The sequence below is a fragment of the Catharus ustulatus genome, chromosome 22, assembly GCF_009819885.2.
Source record: "Catharus ustulatus isolate bCatUst1 chromosome 22, bCatUst1.pri.v2, whole genome shotgun sequence".
NCBI classification, from domain to species: Eukaryota; Metazoa; Chordata; class Aves; order Passeriformes; family Turdidae; genus Catharus; species Catharus ustulatus.
Window position 1 is genome coordinate 10,259,957 of NC_046242.1, and position 25,192 is coordinate 10,285,148.

General features: G+C 50.3%; 1 protein-coding gene across 4 annotated transcripts in view; it reads right to left on the bottom strand.

The window, feature by feature from the left end:
• The window catches only part of LOC117005885 (S-adenosyl-L-methionine-dependent tRNA 4-demethylwyosine synthase TYW1-like), a 92,033-nt gene that overhangs the window by 45,938 nt on the left and 20,903 nt on the right, over positions 1-25,192 (bottom strand). For all 4 annotated transcript variants that reach the window (XM_033077961.1, XM_033077960.1, XM_033077959.1 and 1 more), the window contains 3 exons: positions 16,141-16,193; positions 12,987-13,105; positions 4,777-4,886 (listed from right to left, as the gene is read on the bottom strand). In XM_033077961.1, coding sequence (XP_032933852.1) covers positions 4,777-4,886; positions 12,987-13,105; positions 16,141-16,193 — 282 coding nt within the window. The remainder of the gene's footprint in view (positions 1-4,776; positions 4,887-12,986; positions 13,106-16,140; positions 16,194-25,192) is intronic.

Sequence of the window (25,192 nt, forward strand, 5' to 3'; positions counted from 1 at the left end):
TCCCACTCCTGATGCCCACGGGAGGGGGAGATGGATGTTCCTCCAGCCCACCCACACCTGACCAGGTGCTCAGCATCCTGGATGAAATCAGCTGCCCCCAAACAAGCTTCTGCTCCAAATCTGTCACTTTGCATTTCCCTGACACGCCTTGATGCACTCAAATCCTATCTGAAGCTTTAGATTGGGGGCTGGTCTGTTTTAAAGATAAAAAACAAAGCCTGGAGTGTGAATCCAGGTCCTCAGCTCCCCTCTTGTTGCCTTGACGCTGCAGTACAGAAAATTACAGCTGTGCTGCAAAGCCCAGATAAAAGAGGTGTTTGTGGATATTGCTCCAGCCTCACGTAGCAAAGCTGGTTTGGAATCAGAACAGGGCTCAAAGCATTTTCAAGCAGCCAGGCTCAGTCCTGAGGAAGTGACAGGACTAATGGTTATTCCATAGAAACCTGACAGCACTAAATGAGAGCTTTATTGGAGAAGAAAGCAGCATCTCCAGCACACACTGAGATTAAAGGACTAAGTTTCATATTTCTAAAGTCAGTTTTGGAATTAATTAATTTCTCTCAGCATTTTGCATCTGGACTCTCATAATTACCCTGCCAGCTTTATAAGCAGAAGAACAAAATCCCAACGTCCCCTAAAGTTTGAGTGGAACTTTCCCAAAACAGTTTACACCAAACCTGGCACATCCACCCAGAGGAGGGAGTCAGTATGCACACAACCATGCAAGCACACAAATCACCAGGCAGGCAGGGATAAACTGCCCAGGATTGGTGTATTCCAGGAGGGCAGGGACTCTCCTGAATCCCTATGGCTCTGCTCCTGCCATCAGCTCCCAGCAGAGCACATCTCCCTGGAAAAGCTGATTCCAGCCACTCCACTAATTCAGGAAAGGATGGCAGCACCTGGCACAGCAGCCAGGGGAGGCTGGGGCTGACTCTGGTACCCCTTGTAAGGACCTGAGCATGGGCCTGGGGAACAGGGCCATGAGGGACCTGCTCCATCCATGCTGATCTATGGGTACTCTAAGGATTTCCAAGGACAGGTCATGCATTTCTCTTTGGTGTTTTCCCTATATTATCAGATTCCCACTCTCCCATTCCTGAGTTATGTTTCCATCGGCTGTGTGCCCTTTGCAAGGACACAGAGATTTACAACTAACTCCCCAGAAAAATGTATCCATCAAATAAACTTCCCAGCCTCACTCCCTATCAGTTAGGTGTCTCTCATCATTTACTCCAAGACAGAATTATGGACTGTAATGGCTGTGCTCTCCAAACCCAGTACAAACTATGGCAACACTAAAGCAGAAGATGATTTGTCATCACCCACAGGCTCCCAGAATACAGAGGGCTATCCTGTAGGGTATCCTAAAGGAAAAAGGGACACAAGCATTCTGTTCCTTCAAAGGAGATCTCATTTTTACTGCAATGGCTCGAATTAATAAAGCACCAGATGAGCTCACCAGTTTCTCTGGCCCATGGAACGCGTGTGTGGATGTATCTGCCTGCAAAGCTGTGGGACTGGGACTGGAAAGAGCAGCAGCAATTTATTCAAATGGCTCAGGGAAGTACCTGAGCAGCATCCCCAGACACTCCAGCCCTGAGGACTCCCTAGCTAAGACACTTCCCATATTTGACTCCCTAGAAGCCCAAACAGGTTGTTCTATGTCAAGAGCCAGTGTCCAACATTTCAGCCCTGCTGGGACACCTCTGGAGTCCCTGTGGGTGTCCAGCCAGTGCTGCAGGATCAGACACATGAATGTTGGGAAATGGAGATAGAATCCAACCATTCCCCCAGCACTGCAAGGTCACCAGTAACCCATGTCCCCAAGTGCCACACAGTTTGTAAAATCCCTCCAGGGGTGGTGACTCCAAACCTCCCTGGGCAGCTGTGCCAGAGCTAGACAACCCGTTCCAAGAAGGAATTTCCCCAATATCCACCCTGAGCCTCCCCTGGCCCAGCCTGAGGCCGTTCCCTCTCCTCCTGTCCCTGTTCCCTGGGAGCAGAGCCCGACCCCCCCGGCTGTCCCCTCCTGTCAGGGACTTGTGCAGAGCCACAAGGTCCCCCCTGAGCCTCCTTTTCTCCAGGCTGAGCCCCTTTCCCAGCTCCCTCAGCCCCTCCCGGGGCTCCAGGCCCTTCCCAGCTCCATTCCCTGCCCTGGACACGCTCCAGCCCCTCAATGTCTTTCCTGGAGGTGCCCAGGACTGGAGGTGCCCCAGCAGTGCCAGCAGAGAGGACAGAGCCCAGCCACAACCTATCCTCCATTCCCCACAGCAACCTGAGCCACCTCACTGCTCCAGCAGGTGGTTCCTGTGGTTTTACTGGCTTCTTTCTCAAAAATCAATCAAAATAAATGCCCCTGCTCTCTGTGCAGAGCTGCTGGGCTGGCTGGAGGAGCCACTCCTGTTCATGACCGAGGCAGCTCCAGACCTGGCACTGCACACTGGGGACTCTGGTCCTGCCAGAGCTGAATCTTTGCCTGTCCCTGGCTTGGTTCACTCACACTGCTCCTACTCGATTTGGATTTCACTGCTTCCACCCTAACATTTCCCCACATACCTGAGGGAAGAACGATATAAAATTCACCAAATGGAACAGGAGCTCCTGGGCTTTTCTTACCAATTTTTCTTCTCCTTAATAAACCTTTGACTCACAGCAGCCAGGACAGGAGTGTTGCCATCTATCACTAGCAAAATAAACCAGCTTTTCTTTTCCCACTTTACAGCACGGTTCTGGTCCAGAGCTTCTCTTATTTCTCCTTTCACAGTTCCAGGCCAAGGGTAACTGTGCTCAGATGCACAGGCACATTGCAAGTAATATTTATGAATTTAACAGAAAATAGGCTCCAAAAAGAGAGAATTGGGATGTCCTGATAGGCCCCCTGACATTTCAGATGCTGAAAAGCCTATTCATAATCACTTCCTCTCCTCAACACATTTGGAGAAGAAAGCAGGGTCAGGGAAGAAGAAGATTATTCCTTAATCCAGAATGATAATGGCTTTTCTTCAGAGACTGGAAAGCCTCCAGGGCTGGGTCCCCACTCTCCAGACCCCACCCTGGCTGAACAAGCTCATTTTGATGTGCAACTTGATCCTCCCAAACAGAAACCAAGTCTCTTATCCCTTGTTCTGGGGACAGCAGACCTGAGGTTGTGGATCTCTTACAGAACCTCCCAGTGCTCAGAGCCACAGAATAACGGAGGCTGGGAAAAACCTCCAGGATCATTGAGTCCAAACATTCCCCCAGCACTGCCAAGGCCACCAGTAAACCCCAAGTGCGACATCCACATGAATTTTGAACATTTCCAGGGATGGGGGCTCCACCCCTGCCCCACACAGCCTGTGCCAGGGCCTGGCCTCCCTTTCAGTGAAGAAATTTCCTCAATGTCCACCCTGAGCCTCCCCTGGCCCAGCCTGAGGCCGTTCCCTCTCCTCCTGTCCCTGTTCCCTGGGAGCAGAGCCCGACTCCCCCGGCTGTCCCCTCCTGTCAGGGACTTGTGCAGAGCCACAAGGTCCCCCCTGAGCCTCCTTTTCTCCAGGCTGAGCCCCTTTCCCAGCTCCCTCAGCCCCTCCTGGGGCTCCTGCCCCTTCCATGCATGCATTGGCTCAGCCATGGTGTTTCTCCAGGTGCCCCCGAGGTAAAACTCTGCCCTGAGTGTGCCTCTCACCCTCCCCAAATTCCCTGCAAAGCTGGTGTTTCAGTTCCACCATCCCCTGGGGCAGGGGATGTTTGTCACAGTGCCAAAGAAACCTCAGGCTCAGGAGGCTTCCCTGGAGCTGCTGCTCCAAACCAGCCATGTGAGGAGAATGAAGCCCATGAAGCCCCTAACCTGAGCTATTTTTCCATCCATTATCCACCTGCAGAGATTGAGACAGAGCAGCTCTGCTCTGCTCTGAAGGGTTTAGTGTCTGTCACATCCTGGATCCATTGGATTCTCTTTGAGCACAGCCAACCTAAACAATCGGATTCCCAAAATGATAGCCAAGGCCAGGGCTCATCTTGCATGTTTTACAGCTGTTCCACTCCATCTGTGCTGCTCACAGGCAGCTGGAAAGAACAGAACCCTGGAGCTGTCCTGCCAAGCTGGCCAGTCCTGCCAGCACACATAACTGACCTTGGCAGAGTAACCAGATCAGCACATTTGGGAAATAAAACCCCAGCCTTCTCTATAGTTATAGACACAGAATATCAAACTCCCAGGGAATTTCCATGGGAAGCAAGGTGCAGTGCTTCCCAGAGGTGCTGTGGAACTGCAGCTTCAGTCACAACCACAGGTACTGCATAATTCCTGAAAATCCAAATCCCCTGCTTGCTGCTGTTCCATTATTCATGAGACAAAAACAACCCAGAAGTTCCAGGGCTAACACAAAGCTGGGTATTAAGGCTGGCAGTGTATTTCCCATCAGCTAAGATGCTGATTGCTTTTGCTTCCTACCTGTCCTCACTCTTCCAGATGAGCCAGGATCCCTCATCATCCAGGCTGGCTTTAGCCACTGTGGAAGGCTCTGTGCACACCAAGGCAAAGGATTTGACAGCTATCAGGATGCACCAGAGGCAACTCCACTCTACTGCCTCCAGGCAGCAGCACATACTCAGTGCCTGAGACTCATTTCAGAAAACATTAAATGTGCCACAGCAGTTTCTTCTCCCCATCTTCCTGACATCCTGAACATCAGGCCTTCTTCCCAACAGACCAGAACATTCTCACCTGTTCTGCAGATGTCACAGCTGGTTATCCTCTAACAGCTTCAGGGGTGGGGACAGAGGAGAAGTTACCTTTGAATTCCCTGATCATGTTCTGGTGCTTCTCGATGGCCTCCTGCAGGATCACCTCGGGCTGGTCCATCTTCCAGCGCCACTCGGTGCCCACGGGGTTCGTGTGGTGTCTGAGGGAAGAGGGGACAGTCACTCACTGTCACCTGGAACCCACCTGGAGAACTCACCTGCCACCTGAGGACTTTGGCACCAACAACATTCAAAGCAACAAAAGATCCTCAGCAACCTCCTGCTGCTGCCCTGACCTTTGGGTGTCACCTCTGAGCATCACTCTCACCCCCCTCTCCTTCCAGGCTCTGGTCTCCCAGAAGGAAGAATGGGCCTTGAGGATAATATTAAACTTTATACACTTATTTTCAATCACAGGTGAAAGGTTTCTAAGCTAAAATAATGTCTGCAAAAACCTCTGTAAAGAAAGAGAAACTGGTTCTGCCTCCTCTTCTGCCTACAGCTGCACAAGGCTCTGGAGAAGGGAGGTCCCAGGCTATTTTTAGTTCCATTTCAAAGGTATCAAGCACCCCCTGAGCACAGAATTTGTTTCTACCCCAATGTTTGTGTGCTGCTCTGGCACCAGGACAGATGAGGGCAGGCTCCTCCAAACCCCCTGAAGACAGCAAGAAGCCTGCAATGTACCAGGGATGCATTCCTGGAGGATCTGGGTCATCTCCCAGATTTTAATCCCCCTGAGCCAAGCAGATTGCAGGGGAAAAGTCCCAGATCTTCCATCTGAGGAGCAGTTGGGTCACACTGGGGTGGGAAGCCAACCTTATCTGGAAAGGATCATTGTCTCCATATCTTGTTTTCTTGGAAAACAGCAAAAGCCAGTCCAGGTAAATCCACCCAGGCACCTGGAAGACCCATGGAGTTCCTCCCCATTTCATACTTTATTAGCATGAAAGGATCATCCAGCCCTTAAATGAAATTCTGTGTTTTCACTTCTTTGTTCTCTCTCCATCTTCTCCTGCTTCATCCCAACATATGTTACCAAAGTCCCTTGAATTTTTCCCTGCCACTCCCCTGCAGCCCACAGAGTTCATTAGGAGCAGCACATTGTGCAGGGTCTTTCACAACAGCTCTTGGATTAACTCACCTCTTGACAGGAAACAAGGCCAAGCAAAATACTCCTGACACTCCCAGGTGACCTCTGCTTCCTGTACCCTTCTCCACCACCCCTGGAAGTCAGCCCTGGGGACACCTGAGAGGTTACAGCTGCATTCAGCCTCCCAGCTCCAGGGGATAAGGACAAGACTCCCAGCATTTCACTGAGGGAGATGGGACTGGGATCCCAGGGTGAGGGGCTGGTCCAGACATCACCAAAGGCTCCCAATGACCTCTGGATGAGTGGGAAGGGATTCAAACCAAAAGAGATTTGCTTGGATAGCAGGAAAAAATTCCTCCCTGTGAGGGTGGCAGGCCCTGGCACAGGTACCCAGAACAGCTGTGGCTGCTCCTGGATCCCTGGCAGTGCCCAAGGCCAGGTTGGACACTGGGGCTGGAGCAGCCTGGGACAGTGGGAGGTGTCTCTGCCATGGCAGGGGTGGCACTGAATGGGCTTTAAAGTTCCTTCCAACGCAAACCACCTGGGATTCTCCAAGTGAGAAACACCTGCAGCTGCACCCTCTGACAGTGCTAAAAAACAAACTCCAAACCCAGGCTCAATAAAATCAGCCTTTTGGCCCAAACATTTCTTCAACCACTTCAAGAGCAAAGATTCAAACACTGCTCTCAGACTTCACCACCTCAAGGATTCTTTAAGCCCAAACAGCTTTTTGAATTTCCCCTTTATTTCCCCATCTGGCAACACGGGAAATTTTCTGAATGTCAGCTATAAAAGGCATTTATAAAACTCTTCCATGTTTAACTGCAAAACTTGTACCTTGTATATTTAATAGGGCCAGCTGGCAGGAAGTCAATAGGCTCTGGGTGCACCCTGGACAGCGATTAGTGTCCAACAGGCCCTGCATTTTAAACACATCCCACTGTTTAATAAACACACCAGGTCAAGTCTACAGAGCTGCTTATTTGGCAAAAAGGATGTTCTCTGCCAAGAGGAGGATAAAACAGTGATACCTTGGGCTCAGGAGATTGTTCCCCAGTCCCCAGCACAGACAGAATTTCAGTCACCGTCCCATTGCCCCCAGGCTCTGTGACCTCCCATCATCAACCTCCCTGGCCGCACCAGCACTGAGCAGGAATTTGTGTCAGGGATTCCCTCCTTCCTTCCCAAAATAACTCAAGTAAAATAGAATCTCACCCAAACTCACACACAGCAGAAAACCTTGATTTTAGCAGAGATTCCAAGTGTGAAACAGGTTTGGTTGGCTCCTTCAGAGACACCTCAGTACCACAGCAGCACAGAGTGCAGGGAACATGATGGGAAGCTCCTGCTGGCTCCCCTGGAATCTCCCCAGCTGCCCAGCCTGCTCCCATCCAGCTTCCCCTGCAGTCCCAGCACACCTCTGATCCACCAGGAGCATGGGACAGCATTACCAGTGCCCCTGGCAGGTGCTGGCAGCCCTGGGAAGGTGCAGCTTCCCTGGGGCTGTGATCTGCCTCCTCAATCCCTTGGGGGCTATTTTAATAAATCAGCTTTTGCTTTATACATTCTGCAAATTGTTATTAAGAGCTATGAGGGCAGATGCAGCTCAGGTATAAAATATAATTTACTGCAGCCATCAACTGACCCAGGGTGATACCTGGTGGGGAACAGGAAGGTGAGGAAGTGCTGGTGGCAGCAACATGAGAGGACAGAGCACACCATTCCCAGGGGGTGCAGGAGCAGAATAAAAACAAGAAGAGTTCAAGAAGCAGTCTCAGTGAACCCTGAGAGTCAGCAGGGAAATCCCAAAGGAGAAGAGCTTAAGGGAAAAGAACTTCAGGAGAACTAGCAGTTTTGGAAGCCCTATTAAGGCAGAAGTGCAAACTGCAGCAATAAAATGCAAAGACAGAACAAGAAAATCAATCTGCTCTTCTGCAGCCTCGTGATCCTCTAGCTGCAAACAAAAGCAGGAGCACAAAAACACAGGGGCATCAGCAGAATGGGGAAGGCAAAACATCAGCCATGATAGGAAAGGACACACAAAAGAGACCCCAAGGATTTTCCCTGGAATGATGTGAGGAGAAAGAGGGAGACCACAAAAAAAGCTTGGCCAATGCACAAGCCAATCATGTTTAATGTTGCTGCTGGTACAAAATGAAACCTGAGTGTACCCTTTCTTCTGCACCTCTTGAGAGCAGCAGGAGGAGCCCAGACTGAGCTGGGCAGAGACCAGGACCAAGATACAAAATCTGAATGAAACGTTTTCCCTAGGAAAGTCACCCTGGAGCAGGCTGGATAAATTGGCTGACAGGATCAGAGTGTGCTAGGGCTGGCTTAGACTGGATATCAAAGGAAATTTCTTCATGGAAAGGGTTGTCAGAGGCCAGTGTGGAGAGGTTTAAAAGCCCTGTGGATGTGGCACTTGAGGACAGGGTCTGGTGGCCTTGGCAGTGCTGGGGGAACAACTGGACTCAAGGATCTCAGAGGGCTTTTCCAACTGAAAGAATTCTGTGATTCTCTTCCAGTTGAAACCCTAAAGATGAAAGATGCCTCATGCTGAAAAGCTCATCCCAACTCTGAGATGCTCCCCTTTAAAACAGCAGAGTCTTCTGAAGGGCAGGTGATGCTCAGTGCCCTGTGTTCGTGTCCACCCATCCCTGAACCCTGCTCAGCACAGCTTCCCAGACTATTCCAAAACTCTCTTGGATGTCAAAAGTGCAAATTCACTTTCAAAGCCCCCAGTCACTGCCCCACATCAGTGACTGCTGGACCTGGCACCATCTCTGCAGGGACACCCAAGGCCCAGTAAGGACATTCCACAGTCTGTTCATATCTGTTTATATTCACTGCTGAGCCCATCAGTTTGGGAGCTGATTGCAACAAGTCCCAGGACCCTCAAGAAGTCAAAGTCCAGCAGAACATAAAGTGCTATAAAATGGAAATCAGATTTCAACCCACACATGAACATTTTCTCCTAGAAATGCCTCAGGTGACAGAGCTGGCAGAGCAGCATATGAAGGCACAGAGACATTTTTTTACCATTTTTTTTTACCAAGGGCATGAACTGTGCACATTGTCAGATGTGCTGTCCCTCACCCCATTTATTTGGTAATTTTGAGAGCTCCTGGCAGACAAGCAGGCCCAAAACTCAACAAACCAGTGAATAATCCAATGTGAAGGATGAACCTTGGTCACAGATCCCTGCTAGAAACAAAACCATAACCAATCTGAAAGCCTGGGAGAAAAGAGCAGCAGCTGAGCAGAACCAGGACTGGTGGCTGGACATGCACAGAGACTCTGAGCTCTCAGGTTCAGTTTCCAGGTGTTCCAAACCTGCAGTGTTTGATATCAATAACTCCCCATTTGCCTGAGGAATTTACCCTCTGGAATCAAGTTAGTTACTGAGGAGAAGCTTTTGTTTCATCTGTTTTCAGTTTCTTCTTAATTTTTTAAAGACCTTAAGTACTTCTTCCATGAGAGATTATTAATTTTTAATCTCTGTATTTTGCAGGGCTTACTGTGATGCCTGGCTTTTGGCCACCCACTGATTTAGTGTCTGAACACAACTTCAGTTGCTATCTACAAGCAAAACCTGAAACCTCCAAGCACAGGTATAAAGATTAAAGTTACAGCAGAAGAAATATGAGCCAATTTCTTCTCAGGATATTTCACTCTGTCTGGTTTGCCTTCTCCTCTGATGCAAAAGTAATAAACCCTATTAATTTAAATCTTATTTAGCTGTTCCATCTCTTCAAAATAATTGATTGGGCTTTAGACACTGAGCCAAAAGCCCTCATCAAATCAGGTTCTGCCGGGTGCCTGTGCTGCAGGGAGGTGTCACAGAGCTCCCAACCCACACTTGCTCTAATTGATTAAAAGATTTGGTCACTTGCACATTTCCATTTAGGCAATTAAGCTAAAGAGACACAGCCTCAGAGAGAGCAGCTGGGAGCAGAGATGGAGAGTGGCAGACTCCCTGGAGGACAGGACTCTGACAGGGGATATTGCAGTAATTCAGGTGCAGCACCCTCTGGGGGAAGAACTTTCCTGATCTCCAGCCTGACCCTGCCCTAGTACAGCTCCAGCTGTTCCCATCTCCCAGTCTACTTTTCTTGTCCTCATAAAAACCTGCCACATCATCCTGCACATCCAGCCTCTCTGAGGGGGACAGGCAGGGAAGCACGAGCCAGTGAGGGGACCCTGGCAGCTGTGACAGCTCCCAGAGACAAGGGGGACAAGGAGAGCATCCAGTGCAGAGTGAAGCCACATCTCTGACAAAATCTCCTGATTTTCTGAGGGTGTTTGGATACTGGCTCCACCCACGAGCTCTAGTGGAGATGTCCTGCCCACAGCAGTTGGAACTGATGCCCTTCAAGGCCCCAACCCAAACCAGTCTGTGATTCCATGGCTGCTGGTTTGGGGCCAAAATGTGTCAGTCAGGACCAGCCAAGTCCTGTGACATCCAGTTCCCAGGGAAAGCAGCTGAACTGGAGCATTCTTGCCAAAGTGAAGAAGAGAAAATAAACTCCTTGGCCTTTCCTTCAGCCATCTGGGGAGAGCTCAGTGGTTGTACAGTTGGAAACACTGGCAGAATCTACAAATGTCAAAATCCTGAAAGAAGAGATCATGAAGAAAGAATCCCAGCAGCCTTATCTGCAAGGCAGTGTGCAGATCTGCACGAGGAGCCCAGCACAAAACCTGCATGAAAAACATTCAGCCAGCAGCAGATCAAATCTAGGATTTCACATGTCTGCAGCAGCACAGACAGCACCTGCTGCTCAGGAGCTGCCTTGTTTATCCTGCCCAGCCACCAGGGCCTGCAGTTCCACCTCAGTCTCACATACTGAACAACCTGTAAGGTGTGGGGGGAAAAACAAGAAGTACAGATGGGCCTGACTGCAGGGTTTGGTAGCTGGGCTGGCACAGATCAGCAGGGATTGGGTGTGGCAAGGAGGAAGATCCCTCTCACAGCCACATGAAGGCTGCAGCAGCCCAGGCACAGGAGCTGGAAAAGTCACCAAAAAGAAACCTTATTTCAGCAGCAGGTCTGGTTTAAGTCAAGTTTAAGGCCCTGGGATGAGCCTCAAACTTACATCTTCCACCTTAAACTTTCCAGTTTCCAGGGAGGCCTGAAGACAGCCAGCTGCATTCCAACACCTGCCACCCACCTCAGCCAGAGCAGGGAAATAAATGAATCAATGCTAAAACCTCGGAGCTCAGTGCCCTGGGAGGCTGTTTCCTTGCATTCAGGTTGTAGCCATCAGGAAAATCAGCACTGCAGCACTCAGTTGTCAGCAGGCTGCTGCTGCCAGATCCCTCTGAAGTGACAGGTGACAGTGACAGCATGATGAGTTAGAGACACAGGGAACAGTGCCACCTTCTCTGGGTCTCTACATTAATGGAGTGATTTATCAATTATTGATAAATCTGTACTATCTCATTTATCAGTTTCTGCCCTCTCCAGTTCACACTTGCTGGATTTCCCTGATTCAGCCTGCTCCACATCCAGGCTGCTGCAAAAAATCCTGAATGAGAGCATTTGGAAGAGAAACTGGGAAATGCTCTGTGGAGCAATGCTGGGAACAAAGACCCTCATCCTGCCCACGTTCTTGTTTGCTGTTTAGGATCTACCTTGTGTGTGGGAACAGAGGGACAAGCACAGGTAGAGCAATATCCTCCCAGCACTCACTGCAGGACTCCATGCACACCACATGGAAAACAGACAGGAGCAGAAGGTTTTCCTTCCTAGTCACTGCCCTGCTCAGAAGCAAAGCAGAAGCTGCACATTAAAGGTGCCATTTGCTGCCTCCTTCCCAGCCAGGGTATGAGGAGAGCCCATGCAGAGCATCAAGGAACATTTTGGAATAGACTCCCAAATGCACAGGATGCCCAGTGATCATATTTAACATGGGAGACAGCTTTCAGCAACCCCCAAGTTAGGGCAGTCCTTTAAATGCTCCCATTAAATATCTGCATTATTAAAACCCAAGGACTATAAAACACAGAAATGGGGACTCAGAGGAATTTGGCTGGTTTTGCAAGGAAATATTATCACAGAATCCCAGAATGGCTTGGGTGGGAAGGGACCTTCAAGCCCATGTCATTCCACCTCCTGCCATGGCAGGAATACCTTCCACTGGCTCAGGGAATACTCACTGGGATGCTGGACCACCATCCCCCAGGCTGGGGGATGCAATGGGTGTTGTTGGAAGCCTGGAGTAAGGTGTAAGTCCCAGAGGAAGTACAGCTCCCATGGGATGATTTAGCAGGGTGGAAAACAAAAGAGCTCAAAGCACAACTTCCCTCCTCCCACACGGGGCGCGCTCACGTCACTGCTGGCATTTCTGCTCAGCCTCAGCCTCTCTTCCCAGTCCCACCCTGAACTCCCCCAGCCTGGCACACACCTCCCTTGGAAGCCCAGGCAGGAGGGAGTGAGAGGTGCTAGAGCAGCTCAGATCCAGCACAGCTCCTTTCCTTCAGGAAATCACCACAATATCAGCCCTCTGAGGAAAGGAGGTACTTTCCTGACCAATGGGTATTGAGTTGAGGACAGCTTGTCCAGCCTGGAGAAAAGGAGGCTCAGGGGGGACCTTGTGGCTCTGCACAAGTCCCTGACAGGAGGGGACAGCCGGGGGGGTCGGGCTCTGCTCCCAGGGAACAGGGACAGGAGGAGAGGGAACGGCCTCAGGCTGGGCCAGGGGAGGCTCAGGGTGGACATCAGCAGCAATTTCCCCATGGGAAGCATTGTCAAGGATTGGAAGGGGCTGCCCAGGGAGGTTTGGAGTGCCCATCCCTGGAGGTGCCCAAGGGAAGGGCTGGATGTGGCACTCGGTGCTCTGAGCTGGGGACAAGGTGGGGATCAGGACTGGATGATCCTGGATGGCTCTTCCTGCCTCAGTGATTCTGGGATCTATCAGCTGCTGTTTTAGAAGGGCAACAGTTACTGAATGATCACTTTTCACTTGTTTAGAGCACTGGAATTGATTGGCAGGGGTGAAGGTACTTCACATATGGAAAATGGTCCCATTTCCAAAGACACTGTCACAGCTCAGCACCTCGGGGGCTTCACACAACACACCCAGCCCACACTCCCCAGAGCACAGCTGGCTCAGTGACAGCTGGCTGTGTCCCCCAGAGCCCCCACCCTGGCCAAAGCCCATGGGTGCCTTACCTCCAGCAGAAGACACACTTGTTGGCACAGGCCAGGCTGGGGGTGGCCTCCATGCAGCGGTGGCTCTCAATGCCATAGAAGGTGTGCTTGTAGCAGCCCCCGCGGCCCCGCAGCATCGACTGAGGGCAGGGAAACACAGCAGAGTTCAGAACCCATCTGGGGCCCAGCTGAGGGCAGGGGAACACACACACACAAACACATACACACACACACACCAGGAGAGTTAACACTCATCTGGGGCCCAGCTAAGGGCAGGGAAACACACACACACACACACCCACACCCCCCCCAGGAGAGTTAAACATCCAGCCGGGACAAAACTGAGGGCACACCCCCCACCAGGAGAGTTGAAACTCCCCATCTGGAGCCAAACTGAGGGCACAGCTGTGGATCTGCTCCCTTCAGCCACCTGTGACTTCAGTTCCAAGTCCAGCAATGCCCTGAGCAGGGCTGAGGGACACCAGTGCCCCCTGCTCTGGGAAATTCCCAGCTCCCTGTAAAATGTGACTCTTTACATGCACCCTTGCAGCCATACTGCATTTAAGAGGTCTAATTCATCCCTGTGTTAGAGGAAAAAGAATTTTAAGCTACTCAGTCCTTTCTCTGGCAGATGCCAGAACAATACTTGCTCTCCTGAGTCTTTCAGACTCAGCCCATGAAGAGCAGGTAAAGCCTCTTGAGCTGCAGGAAGTGTTCCTGGAAAAGCTCACTCAGGAGCAATAAGGATCCATTTCAAGGTTGTCCCTACCGAATACTCCATTATTTTCATTTATCTCACAGGGTAATTCTTGCAGCAGTAAATCAAATAAATGCCCTGACCTTATAAACCCTCATTCAGCTGGCAGTGGCTCCAGCAGGATGCTGCACTTCCCTTCCCAGCACAGCCACAGCAGCTTTCCCAACAGGATTCAACTCCTATTTATCATGCAGACTGCTTGCAGAAAAGACTGTCTTTCATTAGCTTAGTTAAATAATAATAAATGAGAAAGAAACTAATATTCTCAAGAGAAAATGTGAAATACAACACAGCACCTTTTAATCTGCCTTCCTCTTCCTGGAGAGTCCTGGTGATCCAACAGAAAGGAACAGCAGGGAAAAATCTACAGCTAATCCCTAACTGGTTGTACAGGTGGAAGATTAAATGACATGGAAAATGCTGTTGATTCTACCCATTCTTCAAATGATAGAGACTTCAGGAGATTCACAAATTCAGGGGAGCAAGTTATATCTGGTTTTTCCTAAGGCAAACAGACTCTTCAAACAGACTTTTCCTAAAACACACAGGGTTTCTGTTTTTTTCTGGAATCGGACAGAACCCAATCTTTTCCATCTGAGATACCTCTATTAAACTATACTTAACACTGGTCCTACCAGCTCTGCTCCTGCTTTCCTCCTTCCTCAACAGCTCCTGAAGACTCTCACACACTGGTGTGAACCTGAGGCAAAGCCACTGCCTGGAACCAATTTCAGCTCAATTTATTAGAAGACTTTACATTCAATTTCTGCTTAAGCTAAAAATAGTGTGGGCCCATCTAAGCACACAGAGCTGCTATTTATTTTGTGGAATGGCTTTACAGTGCTGCATTAAAGTCTGGGTCTTTCATAAAAATAAGTTCTCTGGCTTTCTCAGTCACAGCATTGAAGTTTGGCAAGTTTTTCTTTAAACATTTTGTGATCGCACCTGCCACTAAAAATGATAGAAGAGAGAAGTGGGTGTAAGAGTGACCAGCAGTGGGATCAGTGCACCCCACAGCACTCCTGACAGCCCAGGGTAGGCTCTCCATGCTGCTCAGGAGAACAAGGCTCTTGATGGAACAGTTCATTGACACCAAGCACTGCAAAACTCTGTGCAGCCCTCCCTGGGATGGCATCCTAAGGGTTCTTTCAAAAATAAACAAAGTTAAGCATGCAAAGGAGAGCTCAGACAGCGAGGACTGATCACTGCCACAACACAGGAATCACAGATGTGCTGTCATCTTAATGAGGGGCTGATTCCAGAGTTCCCAAGGGATGCTCAGAGTGCAGGAGCCCCAGGAGCAGCTGAGGGAGCTGGGAAAGGGGCTCAGCCTGGAGAAAAGGAGGCTCAGGGGGGACCTTGTGGCTCTGCACAAGTCCCTGACAGGAGGGGACAGCCGGGGGGGTCGGGCTCTGCTCCCAGGGAACAGGGACAGGAGGAGAGGGAACGGCCTCAGGCTGGGCCAAGGGAGGCTCAGGGTGGATATTGAGGAAAATTCCTTCACTGAAGGGATGGTCAGTGCCTGGCACACCCAGGGCAGGGATGGAGTCCCCGTTCCTGGAGGGGTTTAACAGCCCTGTGCATGTGGCACTTGGGGACATGGGTCAGTGGTGGCCTTGGCAGCGCTGGGGGAAGAGTCAGACTTGATCTCAGAGGGCTTTTCCATCCTTAATGATTCTCTGATCAATATTGCTCCTCAAATGTACAACATTAGAGACCTGTGAGCTCCAGAGGGACCTGCCAAGGACAGCTGAAACCCGAAGGGCCTGCAGTTTGTTCTCCACGGCTCTGTGTCTCTGCTGGGAATGTTTTTAAGTCTGGAAACTGCTTGAAAAGCTATTGAGTGCCAGTTCCTCCAAGAGCCAAGTGCAAGGCTGGGAGGAGGCTGTGTCACACAGATATTATACACAGCCAGATCCACACACACCCCACAGAGCAGGGAAATCATCAACAACAATGAAATCATTAACAACACCTCCCCACGGAAACCTGATCTGGTCAGGGAAGCCCTGACTGTCACAACCCAGCCCCCAGGACAGGGGTTTCAAACAGCCTCACGTGCCTGCTCAGGTGTGGCAATGGCTGAGTTATCCTTGTTCCACAACCTCACACCAGGGATACAGCCTTCCCACTTTTCCCTCACATGGATTTCAGTAGGCAGAAGATGTTTTAGCAGACAGCAGAACAACAGGAAAAACCAGAAAAGGATCTTCCCAGCTCTGTGCTCAACTATATTCCCACTCTTTGCTGAGGGATCTTAATAGCTGGAAATGCAAGGTTATAGCTTGAAAGATAGAATCTGAGTTTGTGCAAATAATAGCACATTTTTAAATTCTATTTCACCAGGAAATTGGAATACTTGAGCAAGTCTCTAGATTTGTTTTTATTTATGAAATGAGAAAAGGAGACAGAGCATACCTTTGTCCATCGGCAGAGCTTCACCCCAGAATGACTCCCAATGAGTTTATAACCTGAAAACAAAGCACAATTCATCAAACAATTGAGTTTAGCCTGCAATAATTGACAGACAAAATATACCAAGTGGTACCCAGAGTGATTGACACCATGGATTCAATGCTGCTTTTCCCCACTGGCCCCAAGGTGACAACAGCAGTGTCACTCCAGGGACCTCACCCAACTGGAAATGGTTTATTTTAGTGGAACATGTATTGATATTGCTGAGTCTGGTTTGAATCAGGATGCCCAGGGGACTCCTGCATGGACAGAATGGCAGAGCCTGTCTAACCCAGGCTGTGGGACAGCTCACCGAGCCAAGGAACAGGACAGGGAACCAGGAGCACCTCCCTGGCCCCAGGTCATGACTCCAGAACAGCCTCCCACCCAGAACCAGGATCCCTGTCCCAGCCTGCAAGACAGGAGGCAATCCCCAGTGCAGCTGGGAGGGCACAGCAGGGGAATACAAGCAGGGCTCAGCCTGAACCCCACCTGAGCTTCACCAGTTCCACCCCACTGGCTCTGGAGCAGCCACGGTGAGGCTCCTCCACACCCAAAGGAAAGCTGAGCTCAGATCAGCTCCTCATTCCCCAGCCAAGATCAACACAATTCCATTCCAATTCGTCCAGGAGGATTAATTGCACAAAGTTCATTAAGCACTAAGTGCTATTATTACCCAAACTGCTCGAGTGGGGTTATATTCTTCTTTGAGAAAAGTGCTTAGAGGCCAATACATGTGAAGGATTAGATAATCAGCATAAAGGGAAGAGGGATTTGAGAAACCTCACTGTGTCCCCCACAGTGGTTCATATGTCACTGGCCTGGCTGTCCCCAAACTCAGCTGCCAACTGCACCTTCCTGCTGCTCTTATTAACACTTTCACAGGAAGGAAAAGGATCAGATTTTAGCTATCAAGTCTTCTTCCTGCCAACCAGTAAACTTAGCTGGGAAAAAGCCTTCAGCTCAGCAAACTGGCCTTCAGCTCCTCCACAGAGCAGCAGCACAAGTGTCCTGCCCTGCTTGTCTGTCCCTGAACAGCTCTGGCACAGCAAAGCCCCAGCAAGAGCAAGTGCATCCCAAAGTCTCTCACACCTGCAAGGACACGGAGCCTGCCAGGAGTTACAGCAGCAGCAGATGCCACACCAGCTGCAGCAGGCAGAAATTAAACTGTGTGCACACAGACAGGGCTAACAGGGAATCAAACAATGCTCTGCTTCTGCCATTCAAGCCCAGCAGGGACCTGCCCAGGCTCCTCTGCCCACTCCACATGATGGTGTTTGATCCATCTTCTCACACTGGAATACAGAGGCAGAGTGAGCGCTGCTGTAAGAAGGCTGGAGAGGGACTTGGGACAAGGGATGAGGGACAGGACACAGGGAATGGCTTCCACTGCCACAGGGCAGGGTTAGATGGGATACTGGGGAGGAATTGTTCCCTGGGAGGGTGGCAGGCCCTGTCACAGGGTGCCCAGAGCAGCTGTGGCTGCCCCTGGATCCCTGGCAGTGCCCAAGGCCAGGTTGGACAGGGCTTGGAGCAGCCTGGGACAGTGGAAGGTGTCCATGCTCTGTCCCTTTAAGGTCCCCTTCCAGCCCAAACCATTCTGGAAATCTGTGACAGCCCTTCTAAAACAGTCCCCAAAGCTATGTGCAGTACTGGGGACACCTTTACCTCAGCCTGGCTGAGACCCAGAAGATGCTGGTGCAGGTTCCAGGAGCACAGCCACACACACACAGCTGCACGTGCCTGGAACCCAACATCTCCCTGCCCTGGCCCTGTCCTGCCTCCTTCTGCAGCTTTTCCCTGCAAACAGCTTGTCCAGCAAGGTCTAATCTCAACTGAGAACTCCCTGCCCTGCTAAACTGTGTGTCCCTACAGGATTTGTGGATGAGAGCTGAAAAGGTGCTGCATTCCTCCTCCCTCTAATACAGCTGTCCAAGACACACTCTGCTGCTATCACCCAGCACAGCCCAAGCCTTACTTTTCCCATTTCTTCAAATCCAGCACCAGCAGTCATATACGATTATGCTCTCACAGATCACTTGTCAGCAACATGTTTCAAATGGGTTTTGCAGAAAAATTACACTGGAAATAGGACATGCCCACCCAGATCTGCTACTGAGTTGTTTGAGGGAAGAGAGGAAGCAGCTGAACTGAGCAAGGTGCCAAGCTCCAGAGCTCCAGTATTTTCCCTTAAGTTCCTTAAATCAACTTCCACCATGTGGAGCACCCACAGCTTCCTTTAAAGGCCAAGAAAATTGTACATGTTCAACATCAAAATTGCCTTACAAATGCTAGCCAGCTTTGGGGATGAGAGGGGGGTTATTCATCTCTGGCACTGCCAGGAGTCCCAGCTGTGCTGACAACAGGGAGAGATGTGCAGAACTCCTAAACCCACAGAACTGGGGTCCTGCACTGTGTGGGGAACTGGGAGAAGATGTGGTCACCCAGCACTGGGTGCTGGCCAATGCAAGTTCTGACATTTGGGAATGAGAGAAAATACAGAGACCAAGGCTGGACACCCTGAGGCCGTTCCCTCTCCTCCTGTCCCTGTTCCCTGGGAGCAGAGCCCGACCCCCCTGGCTGTCCCCTCCTGTCAGGGACTTGTGCAGAGCCACAAGGTCCCCCCTGAGCCTCCTTTTCTCCAGGCTGAGCCCCTTTCCCAGCTCCCTCAGCTGCTCCTGGGGCTCAGCCCCTCAATGTCATCTCTGCAGTGAGGGCCCAAATCTGACCCCAGGATTGGGGTGTGACCTCAGCAGCACCAGCACAGGGGGACAGGCACATCCTTACTGCAAAGTTTCAAATTAAATGTGTGAAAAACTGTGATCAAAGCCAGCCTGAGGATCTCCAGTCGTGTTTCCACACTGCAGCTCCTGTTGAGCCTCCCTTCTGGAAGCTCAGGCCACAACATCCCTGTGGCTCTGCCAAGGCCAACAGTGCTTGAATCCAATCCTCCTGATGGCCCCAAGTCTGGAGCTGTGGGTGCCAGGACTCCCAGTGACCACATCCCCCCTTGCTCTGAAGGGCTGTGACTCGTGACCAATAACTCTAAGTGGATACTTGGATAGAGCACATTCCAAACAATCCAGGCTTTGATGGACCTGCTGCTCCCCACCCCTGTGTACCTTCAGACACTGAAGCTGAACAAACCACTCTGTTTATTATTTCCACAGTTTAATATGCAAAGGATTCCTACAATTATAAGCAGGCTCAGAGTAATCAGCTCAGTTACCAACTAAAGGACAAGAACATCCCATCTGAAGGGAGGCTATGAGTTGATCCTGCTCTAGATGATAAATTTTAGATGACCTAGAGGCTTGCCAAACTTCACTGAAATTAAGTGTCACTTTTATAGACGTGAATTAAGCTTTTAAACAACCTTTGGGGTGAAATGAGTGTTATCAGGCAGTAACACCAGGCTGAGGAACATGTGGTGATTGCTCACCCTGACAGGCCAACTGCAGTTTAATAGAGCACAGAGGGACGTGGAGCTGAGAGATGGCCAAAGCCACAGCTCCTGATTGCTCCAGAGGCTGGGGCAGGATTGTGCTCAGCTCTTTGGAACCACATTGCAGCATTTCCACTCTATCCTGGAAATAAGAGTTTAACAGTCCCTTCTCTGAAACTCAAAGAACTCATGGAGGGACCCAACTGAGCTCTCAGCACTGAGGCAGGACACTGCTGTCTGTATTCTTAAGGCACATTCCAGGTGCTCTGGGTGTGGTTTGCCAGACACATATCCAGTCTTTCCAATCCCCTGGACATGGATGAATTATGTCCATAACTGAGCAATTGTTATTTTTCAGACCAGAGCAGATCAGCTGAATTTCTACAAGCACAAATGTCCCTATCAGGAGCCATGTCACCTGCACTCTTTGAACAACTCTAACAGCCATGCAGAGCAGCCTTCAGGGATTGCACACCGTCCCCAGGTGGCAAAATGTCCAGGACAAAACCCACAGACACTGAATCCCTGAGGTTAGAAAAAAACCTCCAAGGTCACAGAGCCCAAGATGTCCCCAATGCCCACCTTGTGCCCAGAGCCCTGAGTGCCACATCCAGCCCTTCCTTGGGCACCTCCAGGGATGGGGACTCCAAACCTCCCTGGGCAGCTCCTGCCAATCCCTGACCACCCTTCCCATGGGGAAATTGCTGCTGATGTCCACCCTGAGCCTCCCCTGGCCCAGCCTCAGGCCGTTCCCTCTCCTCCTGTCCCTGTTCCCTGGGAGCAGAGCCCGACCCCCCTGGCTGTCCCCTCCTGTCAGGGACTTGTGCAGAGCCACAAGGTCCCCCCTGAGCCTCCTTTTCTCCAGGCTGAGCCCCTTTCCCAGCTCCCTCAGCCCCTCCTGGGGCTCCAGCCCTTTCCCAGCTCTGCTCCCTTCCCTGGACACACTCCAGCCCCTCAGTGTCTGTCCAGGACTGTCCCCAAGACTGAAGTGCCCCAGCAGTGCCAGCACAGGGCACAATCCCTGCCTGGCTGACACCTCCCAGTTCCCATCTCTGCACCACCAAAAGCTTGTTTTGACTCAAAATCCCAAAGCAAAAGATTCAATACCAAAAGAAAGAAGGAGATCTGTGGTTGAAAAAGCTTCAAAAACCATAAGGAAAAGACTGAGCCACCCTCCTGCAGGCACCAGGAGCTGGGGACAGCCACTGCAAGGCCTCCCTATGCCTCCCAAACTCTGCTGCCTGTCAGAGAGCTGCCCTGAGAGGACAAAGTACAGCTGACACCTCTGTGTGGGGCCATCCAGCACTCTCCTGCAACAAAATCACTGCTTTGAGGCAGGGATTATCTGCTAGAGCTGCAGCTCAGGGCAGTCTCATACTAGCAGAAGGTTTACAGGGGAAGAATTCCCAATTTCCTGCAGTTCTGGAGAGTGAAGTTTAACAGGGCCACAGCTGAAGGTCACAGACACAGCAGGATCCATCCCCACCACCTGGAAGGACCATTTTCCTCATTGAAATACAACTGCTGTGCCTGAGTCATCACTCCAAAGACAAAAAATATTTGAAAATTAAAAATAACTGTAATAATAATAACAATAACAACAACAAATGTCCCTGGTAATACACCTATTCAGATTATATCAGTATTTTATACAAATCTAGAAAGAAGAGGACTCTGGCAAATGGATTTTTTCAGATTGCCCAAGCATGACAAGAGACACCTCCAGCTTTATTCCTAGAACTGCTCAACCTTAAAGAAATTGATACCAGGTCCATCAAGACCTATTTTAGATTGTCTCTTTGTTTGAAAAAAGGCTCTTAAAAAGTACAAAAGGCTCATGATTTGGGAAGGATTTCTCCCATGAGCTGAAAGCAGGAGAGGGACAGAAGCAGGGACTGCATGGACTGTCCCTTGTGAGCACAAACCCTGTCCCCCAAAAGGGATGGAAGGTTTGGCCTCAGCTGCCTCACATCCCTCTCACTGTACACAACACCACATCTTGAACACTTTTAAGACACAGTAAAAGCCTCCTGGGGGCAGTGAAAGGGATTCAACTGCTTCAGAGCCAACCTAGAGCCAGGAAAAAGATACTTGCAAAGTTCAGAGGTGGGAATGCCAGGAGCTACCACAAATACCAGCCTCCACAGCTGGTCATGAGACCCCAAGGATTCTCAAAGCCTGGCTTTTCCCTTCAACCCAGATGTCTCTTTTCATCCAAGAGCACCTTTCCCTCTGAAGCACAGCAGTGTAAAACCTGCCATAGCCAAAGGTTTAATTTCCTGTCAAATTATGCCTTTGTCAGAAACAGCCTTGGAGAGCACTGATACTCTCACCTGTGTCAACACCAGAGAAAATGCAGCAGAGCCTTCTGTATCTGCCCCCTGCCCAAAAGCACCACCAAGCCAGAGCACTCCCAAAAAGGGATCATGAACTGATTGAGGTTGGAATGGACCTCAAAGATCAACCAATCCCACAGGTGATTCAGCCATTCCCAGGGGGAATGGCATCCTGCTGCCAGAAGGCAGGGTTAGGCGGGATACTGGGCAGGAATTGTTCCCTGTGAGGGTGAGGATACTCTGGCACAGGTGCCCAGAGCAGCTGTGGCTGCCCCTGGATCCCTGGCAGTGCCCAAGGCCAGGATGGACACTGGGGCTTGGAGAAGGTGTCCCTGCTCATGGCAAGGGGTGGGATGAGATGAGCTTTAAGGTCCTTTCCAACCAAAAGCAGTATGGGATTCTGCAATTCTTATTCACAGAAAAACTCAAGAAATCTGCAAACACTTGGCATTTTTAAGAGCTGTACCTCAGGGTCAGCTTTGGCTGAAGTCTGGAATGGGAGGTTCCACCTGCACAAGTCTCCTCTTGAACCACCCAGAGCAAACCCAGAAGGTAACAGATAGAACTGCTGACTGCTATGAGCTGCATCTCTTTTCTGTTCTGTTTTCCTGAGACACTTTTCAGTCATTCAGGGCACATTCCCTTCTCTACATTTCCATGTCTGAACTGTCCTCTTGTGTAGGGCAAGTGTCACATTATGAAGAAAGGACAGCAAATTTTATACTTGCCTGAACATATCCTGTACTTTGTTCCAGCTTAGACTTAATTTCAAAGCCCAATACTCTCCAAAGCCCTGCCAAAACCTAAAACAAACCAAAAAAAGATGCATTTCAAATAGAAATGTGTTTATTTTTATTTTCCTCTGTTATACATGGAGTTATTGTACCAGCTCTAGTAACATATGAGAGAAGAATCAGCCCCTCAAACGTGATTTTCTCGTCTCCTCTGCTCCTGCTCAGGTGGTACAGCTGTGCCAGCCCATCAGAATTGCAGTCAGCTCTCACACAGTGGGGCTTAAGCATCTTCTGCTGCCTGTTACCTGTGTGTTTGCCTTTTATTTACAGATATTTCCTAAGGAATTGATCAAGTCTTCTCTGTGCCTGGGTTTGGTCACTGCATTTATTCTGATCACCACAAGTAATTTGTCAGTTAGCAAAGTAATTTTTAATCTGCCCACAGCCAGTATTTGATTTCTGTGGCACATTCTGGGGACTACACCAGTGTCACCAATCCCAGAGCCAGCTGTGGGCTGCTAGTGCCACCTGGAGTTAAACAGCTCCTCCCAAAGCCTGCCAGATCCCAAAGCCTGGAGCACAGAACCTGCAAAGCACTCAGCCAGCTGTGCCAGCTCTGTGCCATGGCTTGGGATCCCATTTCCACACGCTGGACACTTCAAAGGCTCAGCACAGAGCCAGGCTGAGCTGGGAACAAGAGCTGCAGGCACTGGGAGCCTCAGCCCAAAAAGGGACGGCAAAAGCCACCAAAGCTTTTAAAAACCTCAACTCCAGGTTGGTGAGCACTCAAAATGCCCAGTCTCTGGTATTTTTCTGAAGTCGGCCTCTTGCCTGCCCTTCCCTGCTAAAAGTCACCGGCTGAAGCACATCTTTAGCTGCAGCACAAAGTCAGAGCACGACAGTTTAAATAGCTGCTGAAGAGACTATTTCAGATAAGAGCTGTCTCTTAATGCACCACTTGTTTTTGAAGACAAGTAAAATAGAGGTGTCCTGGGCACCCTGGGGCTAAATTGTAGCCTTCCTTAAACAGTAAGGACAGAACCAACTGGACTGCAGCAAAACTGTCCTTATGGGACAGAATAATTTATCCAATGTCAGCAGGGTCAGCCTTTGGCATCATTAACCCATTCCCACTGTGCTGCCAGGCAGGAAGAGCAGAGATTTGTTTGGTCCTGTTACAGGCAGGAGAGAGCAAGGCAAAGAGCATGCCAGAAACACAGCGTGAGCAGCTTCAGAAATCCTGGAATCATGGAATGGTCTGACCTGAAGGGACCTAAAGTCCATCCAGTGCCACCCCTGCCATGGCCAGGGACACCTTTCTCTATCCCAGGGTGCCCCAAGCCCCATTCAGCCAGGCCTTGGACACTTCCAGGGATCCAGGGGCTCCCCACTCTCACTGGGAACAATTCCTTCCCCATATCCCATCTTACTGTGCCCTCTGGCAGTAGGAAGCCATTCCCCATTGGAGCCTCCTGAGCAAACACAGCTCTCAGGGCTTTGGGCTCACTGTTCCTGTTCCATTCCTGCCCCATTGATGGAAGTGCGTCAGAGCTGACCCAGGGCTGCTCAACAGCCACTGTGACAGGACAGGGTTGATGGAGGTGGCTGGCACTGAGACTCATCATGTCTGAGCTCCAAATAGCTCAGGCAGGCAGTGAACAATCCCTCTCCCAGCTGCCAGCATCCAGCAGGAAGTGGTTGGCTTCAGTCAGGCCATCAGCATCAATAAAACATTTGGCAAACCCAGAAGCAGCTGTGACTAATGATGGCACCAGCCCCAGCAAAGCACAAAGTCGTGGTCAGTCCCTGAGTCATGAACAGCCTGACTGGAAGGGACCACAAGTCCAGCTCAGTCCCTGTCCCTGCACAGACACCCCAACAATCCCACCCTGGGCATCTCTGGCAGCTCCTGGAGCTCTGGCAGCCTCGGGGCTGTGCCCATTCCCTGGGGAGCCTGGGCAGTGCCAGCACCTCTGGGGGAAGAGCCTTTCCTGATCTCCAGCCTGAGCCTCCCTTGACACACAGAAGGGTGTTTTGGTTTTTTGTTTGTTTTACAGAAAAAGAAAACTCCACTGTGTTTTTTCTACCTTCATCTTTCCTATTGAAACAGCAGCTCAACAAGGATTTAAATGCACTTCCTGAGAAATCAGGAACACTGGAAAGGCTCACAAGTCCTTCAGTCTATACCAAATGCTCCTGGCATCCAGGTCATGCAAAAGCAACTTTCAGCCCAGAAGGGATCAAAAATTTAAAAGCAACCTCAAAAAGCAAATGTGAAATAGAGCTGTATTCGCTAAACACCAAGGAAATGTAAACATGGAAAGTTTGTTTCTAGTTTCAGTTCATTTCTTTCAGGCTACCTGAACACACAGGGTGACTGAAGCACTACCAGGAGCACTGCAAACCCAACACACAACCACTGCCAGCCTCTCCCCCCCAGCACTGAGCACTCACCAAAGCCTCAGCACTGTGCTGCTGTTTCAGGCAGGGCTGGGCACTGA